This window comes from Cryptomeria japonica, chromosome 3 (assembly GCF_030272615.1).
Source record: "Cryptomeria japonica chromosome 3, Sugi_1.0, whole genome shotgun sequence".
Classification (NCBI taxonomy): domain Eukaryota; kingdom Viridiplantae; phylum Streptophyta; class Pinopsida; order Cupressales; family Cupressaceae; genus Cryptomeria; species Cryptomeria japonica.
The window spans coordinates 84,527,783-84,535,863 of record NC_081407.1 but is presented as its reverse complement, the minus strand read 5'-3'; the positions used below and the strand labels follow the sequence as shown (position 1 = coordinate 84,535,863).

The 8,081-nt window shown below is 32.9% G+C and overlaps 1 protein-coding gene across 1 annotated transcript; it reads left to right on the top strand.

Annotated features, from left to right (window-relative positions):
- Positions 1–6,881: 6,881 nt before the first annotated feature.
- On the top strand, positions 6,882–7,460 carry LOC131027943 (secreted RxLR effector protein 161-like). The gene has a single exon (XM_057958038.2). It carries the CDS (start codon positions 6,882–6,884, stop codon positions 7,458–7,460), a length of 579 nt encoding a protein of 192 aa, XP_057814021.2.
- The last annotated feature ends 621 nt before the right edge of the window (positions 7,461–8,081 follow it).

The following is an 8,081-nucleotide window of genomic DNA, read 5'->3' as shown; positions in this document are numbered from 1 at the left end:
ATGTCATTCCCACATGCTCATTTATAGCTAATGGATGGCCTCCATGTCAAATATTTATGCTTTGCCCATATGCTTTAAGGATGGTTTGCTTCCAAATGGATGTCTTTTGATAAGAAATCCCTGCTAACACATGGTTATGACTCTCAACGTATTTTGTTAGACTCATCTATTTCATATCTAATCTAGCTAACATTCTCTACACATGCATTCTTGGTGTGGATATAGAGTTTTGTTTTCCTTCACATGGTCTCTTTGGCAATGAGATTTGTTTTTTTTAGGCAACTTAAACTAATTTTATAGGGTTTCATTCTCTCTTGGAGAAATCTTTTTATTCTCATTGTTTTGAGTTGATGTTGTCTCTTCTTCTCTTTTTTAGATATTTCTCTTATACACTTATAATTTTCCTTGTATCTATGCAAATTTAAGTTGGGCGTTCAACCTTTGAATGAATTAAGATCATCATTATTTCCTTTATTTGACTTTTTAATGTTGTTCATGTATCTTACCTTCATTTTGTTGGTGTAAATAATTATTCATCACGGATATTATTACACCTTACTTAAGTTTACTTAGGAAATGCATTTCATAGTAGTTTGGGTATGAGACACTTGGGTGTTTGTTCCACATTGGGATAGTGTGTGTAGGATAATTTCCACCTTTTGTGGACTTATTTTGTTGTTACATTCCACATTCAGTGGGTGATCCACCTCATGCGGAATATTATATTGTTTCTCCTACCTACCCTTGTTTCTTATTGAGCCACATGTCATGTTTGTGTGCTCACATATCCATATAGCCTTGCCTATATAAGCAAGCTCATCTACATTGTATGTAACAATGATTAATGATCCCGTTGATCATATTTCCATCTTGATAGAATATAGTTTATTTCTATCATATATTTTGTCTCTCTTATTTGTGCTTTCCATTGCCTCTTGATCTTGGCAAAATCTCACACATTTTGGATGTGTGTTCTACTATTTATCTTACATGTATGTTGTGTTAAATGCATTTTATAGAATTTATTATGGAAAATCTCCTTTCCTTACAATGTGCATGAACCCTAACCTCCATGATCATACTTGAGATCTAATGAAATTGAGAATTATTCATCTCTTTGGTGTTTTGTTTGATTCATTGTACCATTTTGGGGTAGAGAAAGAGACATGTGTCATCTTGGTATATCACTTTTCCTTCATTTATGCACTTTATCTTCTCCCTTTTCCTTCTAAAATTCATTGAATAGTATTTTGAAGTGCTGGGTTGTATTAACACTTGCACCTAGATCAGAAAGGAAGTCGTCCTTCTTTGCATATCCAATCCCTTCATGCAAGGTCCCAGAGATTCAATCCCCTCATGCACGGTCCCACACTTCAAAATTGTTTCCATTGGTCATTGGAATGCTAGATCAAATCCATTAGGGTACAATTTCATGTGACAACAAATACCACAATATTCTCCAAGAGGCCTTGCTGGAGATAGTTGTACCATCACTTGTGATATAAAATTATGTAGCAACCTTGTTAGAGTATATCAATACAATAAAGTCAGACAAAATACTTTTACAATGTGATTTACCATATTTAGAAGTTTAAAATTAATATTATCCCATCATGATTATTGTTTTTATTAATAAACGAGGGATAAATTATATGTTAATTGATAAGGAATTGGGTCTCAATGTTTCTAGCATAAACTTATTACATCATGAGTTACCTTTAGAAGTTCAAAATCTATATCATCCCCTTATGATTATTATTCCCATTAATAAACATGGAATAAAGTATATCATAATTGATTATAGATTGGGTCTTAATATTTCTAGCTTAAACTTGTTACATCAAATCAAGGCGGATAGCTATCTCATTTAACTGGATTTTCTCTCTCTATTCATGATATTGATAATGTTGGTAGACAGTTCCTGGGTACAATCATATAAACTATTATGGTAGGACCTACACAAGTAACCCCATTTACTCTTCTCCACATAATAAAGCTCATATACAATAACAAATTATACACAATGGATTTTGATAAAAATTTACAAATTATTTTCAAATAGAAATAGGATCTAAATATCTTGTATATTCTACAAGCCCATCCTCAACCAAAGTGGAAACACCATCTCCTATTGATAACACTCCTTAAATTGAGGAGGTACTCTTAGATTGTGATTGGGGTTCATTAGACTTTACACCTTCCTTTGTTGAAGAGTTTAAAGTCCCAACATCAGAACCTAGGACTCAAAAGGTGGCTTTAGTGGTATCCATGAAATATTCAATTTATTCTAGATAATCCAAGATCATTTTCATAGGTCCTTCCACTTCAACATATTCTTCTAATTATTCTTCTTTATATGACATTAAGAATCATGAGGCTCCACCATCTCTATCAAAAATGGCATCTCATTATTATCATGGCTTCCATTTCTTATCTAAGAGTAGATATACTCTAGATAGTGGTTGTGGTATAAGTGAACACTGAATTCAAGCTCCCATAGAACCTCACATGTGTGAATATTCATTTGGTCTTCATTACAATGAATTAAAACCCACAAAATCTGCCCACCAACCATCTCTAAATGTGAATGTGATATCTACTTCTTCTAAGTCTCTTCCTTTAATCAATCCCTACTTAATTGACATCAGTTCTACTTCTAGCAAACCTTGATTTTACATCCTTTCACCAAATGAGTCCTTGGCTGAATTCAAGAGAGCTTACAAGAACCTTCTTCAATATTATAATAATTATGAATTTCCCTATTGTTTAAATATGTAAGCATACTTTGAGAAAAAAGTTGAATTATTGAATGATACCTTAGAAATGACATAAGAGCTCCTTCATCCATTACATGTTCCAAAATGTTAATGTATTAATCTTTAGGTTAAAACTTATTAATTTTAGGTTAATTTTAGTTTTGTTTGATTTTATTAGTTTTTGTACAGTTATAACTTATTTGTTCCATCCGACAGTTTTTGTGTAACTGTGCAAACTGTTCGCTGCCTTTATTATGCAGCAAGTACTTCTTGAATACTAATCAAAAAGTGTTTCATTTTATTTTTGTCATTTCATTTACATTTTTGCCCTAACAGTGGTATCAGAGCGGAGAAATAAGAGCAGAGAATTCTACAGAAACAATAAATTGATTCAGGTGATGTCAATTTATTTATTCTCTATTTTTAAAGGATTGAGAAGTTATTTTAAAGTTGCAAGCCTTGCAAATTGTGTTTATTTATTTTAAATTCAGAATGCAGTCTATTGTTTCATTGATTGGAGAAACTTTAACAGGAAAAGATAATTGGATGGAATGGCATAGAAAAATTGAAAACACTCTCATTTTTAATGATTTATGGTCTAAAATTTGTGATGGAAATGCCCAACCTACAACACCAATTGAGGCTAAAGAAAAAGAAATTTGGCAATATAAAAATTCCAAAGCTTTGGCTTTGATAAGAGCTTCTGTTAATGGAGATGTGTATCGACATATACAAGGATGCACATTTGCATGGGAAGCCCTTCACAAATTAAAAGATTTATTTGATTCTCATTCAGAATTAGAGTTTATTCAGTTACAATTAAAATTGTTTAATCTTGAATTGAAAAATGGTGATGTTATGAGTTTGGCTTCTGAAATCAGAGCTATAAAACATGATGTTGATGCTGCAGGTGGAAAAGTTGATATCTATCTCACTACTTTCATCAAGGCACTTCTTCCAACACAGTCCACTTATCTAGAGTCTCTTCAAGAAAGTAATCAATTGAAAACCATTTCATTTGATAAATTGGTTGAAAAGTTAGCAGAACGTGAAAAAGCTTTTGGAAGGAAAATAGATAATACTACTGAAAATGTTTGTTTTGCTCATCAAAAAGAAAAATCTATCAATAAAATCTCTTCAAAGTATAGTTATAATGATAAAGGAAAAACTAGAGGTCAATGGAGGCAACATGATAATCAAAATGATAGGCAGTATTTATATTGTAAAAGATGTGGTAGAAAAGGTAGTCATGAAGCACATGAATGTAAACTCTCATGGGACAAGATAGAAAGTTTTAGAGAAAATTCATTTAAACAGAAAGATAAAACAAAAATGCACAGTGATGATAAAATTTCAGAGGATAAAATTTCAGGAGTAGCCCAATTTTCTTGTGACAGTGATAGTGATCAATATGTGCTTTCTGTTTCAGATTTTACATCTAATTCCTCATGGTATGATTCTTGGATCTTAGATACTGGAGCCACATAACATATGACATTTCGGCGTGATTGTTTTGAAGAATTTCATGAAGGTGCCTATGGTCCAATTTATTTAGCAGATAAATCTAGTTTGAAACCTCTTGGAAAAGGAACTATTCGATTTAAGTTGTCTAATCTTCAAGACCTTGTGCTTCATGATGTATTATTTATTCCAGAATTACAACGAAATTTGCTATCATTAGTATTGATTCGACAAAAAGGCTATTCTATTTTCATAAAAGATGGGTAGGTTGTTGTAAGAAAAACATCTAACAATCAAATTGTTTTCACTGGGTGTGAAGATGGAAGATTATTAAAATTAAATGGTGCATCTACTTCTAAAAATTTTGCATATCTTACTGAAGAAGAGAGTATATCACCAAGCCTTTTATGGCATGCAAGATTGGGGCATATTAGTTATGATAGCATTCATACCATGCAAAAGAATGGTGTTGATAGTTTACCATTTTTTTCTAAATCAATTGAAAAATGTGAAGCATGTATTCTTGCCAAACAACATAAAAATTCTTTTCCTCATTCCACCTGGAGAGCACATAGAAAATTGCAACTCATTCATTTAGATTTGTGTGGGCCTTTACCAGTAACTTCTATTGGAGGATCTAAGTACTTTATGTTGTTTATTGATGATTATAGTCACATGACTTGGATTTATTTTTTCCAGCAAAAATCAGAGGCTTTTGACACTTTTAAAAGCTTTCGTGTTATGATTGAAAATCAGGCTCAATCTCAAATTGGTACTCTTCGAACAGATAATGGTGGAGAATTTACTTCTCTAATTTTTGAGGATTATCTTTGTCAAAATGGTATTCAGCATCATCTCACTATTCCAGGCACTCCTCAACAAAACGGTGTTGTTGAAAGAATGAATAGAACTATCATGAACATGGTTCGAGCAATGTTATATTTCAAAGGCATCAAGTTATATTTTTGGGCTGAAGCAGCAAGAACAGCAGTCTATCTTCGCAATAGATCTCCATCATCTGCTGTTCACCAAACAACTCCATATGAGGTTTGGTTTGGTTATCCTCCAACTATTCGACACCTTCAAATTTTTGGTTCTATTTGCTATGCTTTGATTCCTAAAGAAAAAAGGAATAAGTTGCATCATCATAGTTATAAGTGCATTTTTTTGGGCTATTTTGAAACTTCAAAAGCCTATAGATTATATGATGAAGTTCATAAAAACTTTTTTATTGCTCGTGATGTTGTATTTTGTGAATCTTTCAAAAGTGATACACATATTGAAAATGAGTTAAAACAGCTTGATAAATTTGCCACATCTTCTCCTTGGATAGAAAATTCTTGTGAGATTTTACATTCTGGAGGAATGAATACATGTGTAGAACCTGCATCTCAAGCTACCTCAACTCATGATGCTCCACCTCTTCATGTACCAGAAGAAGCCCCTTCTCATAGTGATGTTCTCACTAATGATGAGCCTGACTCATTACCTCCCAATGAAGATTCTAATTTACAAATAGAAACATCTATTGTCCCACAAAAATCCTCTCATAGGTGGACCAAACAAGTTCAACAAACTTTGAAAGATTTGCGACCTGATGAAATAGGTAAAACAGGTACAAGAAGTTCTTATAAAGCAAGGCTACAAGCTCAATCTAATATTTCAGATAACCTTGAGTCTATTGATGAGCTCAATCTCACAATCGACTCAACACCAAATTCCTATAAAGAAGCTCATCATATTTCATTTTGGAGGCAAGCTATGCAACATGAGTATAATGCACTTTTGAATAATGGCACATGGGAGTTGGTTGATCCTCCTCTTTATTGTAAACCTATCGGTTGTAAGTGGATTTTTAGAAATAAATATAACGCTGATGGTTCACTTGATAAACACAAAGCATGCCTTGTTGCCAAAGTTTATGCTCAAAAAGAGGGCATAGACTATGATGAAACATTTGCCCCTACAGCAAAATGGACTACTATTCGTGTTTTGTTGGCTTTAGCCGCCCAAAATGGTTGGAACATCCATCACATGGATGTTAAAATTGCATTCTTGAATGGTGATCTTAAAGAAATAGTATATATGACTCAACCTGAAGGCTTTGAAGTTCCTGGTAAAGAGGACAAGGTATGCAAGCTTATAAAATCATTGTATGGTTTAAAACAAGCCCCACGAGCCTGGTATGAAAAACTTACTGAGCATCTCTTGCAGTTGAATTTTCATCACTTTGAATTTGATGATGCAACTCTTTTTGTTAAACAGATTGATGGTACTATTGTCTATCTTATTGTTTATGTGGATGATTTATTTATCACTGGAACTAGTGAGGCTAATATTCAAAATGTAAAAGAAGGATTGCAGCAAGGTTTTGATATGACTGATTTGGGTCATCTTCATTACTATTTGGGAATTGAGGTGATTCAAAACCCCCAATCTATCTTCATCAGTCAACAAAAATATATTGGTGATCTTCTCAAAAAGTTTGGTATGGCTGATTGCAAGCCTCTCAGTACTCCTATGGAGCAAAATCTCAAACTTTGATCTAATGATTCCTCTGATTTGGTTGATGCAACTTCTTATAGGCAACTAGTTGGCAGTTTGATTTATGCTACAACTACTCGACCTGATATTTCTTTTTCTATTGGAGTTCTGTCACGATTTATGCAACAACCTAGAGAAACTCATTGGTTAGCAACCAAACGGGTTCTTCGATATCTACAGGGCACTCAAAACTATGGGCTTAAATACTCCAAGATATCAAAATTTTCTTTGCTTAGTTATTCAGATTCAGATTATGCAGGTGATATGGATGATGGAAAATCTACATCTAGTTACTTAATGTCTCTTGGTTCTGCTGTAATCTCTTGGAAATCTAAAAAACAACCAGTCCCAACTCTCTCTTCTGCAGAAGCAGAATATATAGCAGCATCTGAGGCAACTAGAGAAATCTTATGGCTTCGAAGAATTCTTGCAGATTTGCAGGCACCACAAGCTTCTTCCACACCACTCTTTATTGACAATCAATCTACTATAAAAATGGCTAAGAACCCAGTGTTTCATGATCGTACCAAACATATCAACACCAAGTTTCATTTTATTCGGCACTATGTGAAAGATGGCAGTATCTCCCTTCAATATTGTGCTACTATAGACCAACCTGCAGATATACTTACCAAAGCATTGGGTCATGTTAAGTTTGAAAAATTTCGTGAAATGATTGGTTTAACTCCTTCAGATTAAGGGGGAGATGTTAATGTATTAATCTTTAGGTTAAAACTTAGTAATTTTAGGTTAATTTTAGTTTTGTTTGATTTTATTAGTTTTTGTACAATTATAACTTATTTGTTCCATCCGACAGTTTTTGTGTAACTGTGCAAACTGTTCGCTGCCTTTATTATGTAGCAAGTACTTCTTGAATACTAATCGAAAAGTGTTTCATTTTATTTTTGTCATTTCATTTACATTTCTGCCCTAACACCAAAATATAGTAATCTTATAATAGGAGGTAGTATTGATTTCTTAATATATCTAAGTAATCTTGAATTGGTAATTAAATTTTTAAAATGTCTACATACTATTCAACAATGTGAACACTCTTTTATTCTATATAATTTTCTCTATCTGCTTTCTTGGACCTATTTAGATATGCATGATATTAAACTTGAAATTGGGACCCATAATATTGTGTTAGATCTTGATGCTAAGTATGTTAAATAAAAGGTTTTATAAAATAAATCCCAAGGTTGCACTCCTAAATAAGGCTAAAATTGAGGATCTCCTAGAAGGTGGTTTTATCTACCCTATCGACTACTCTCCTTGAATCTCAAAAATTGTTTTTGTTTCTAAACTAGATAACCATAT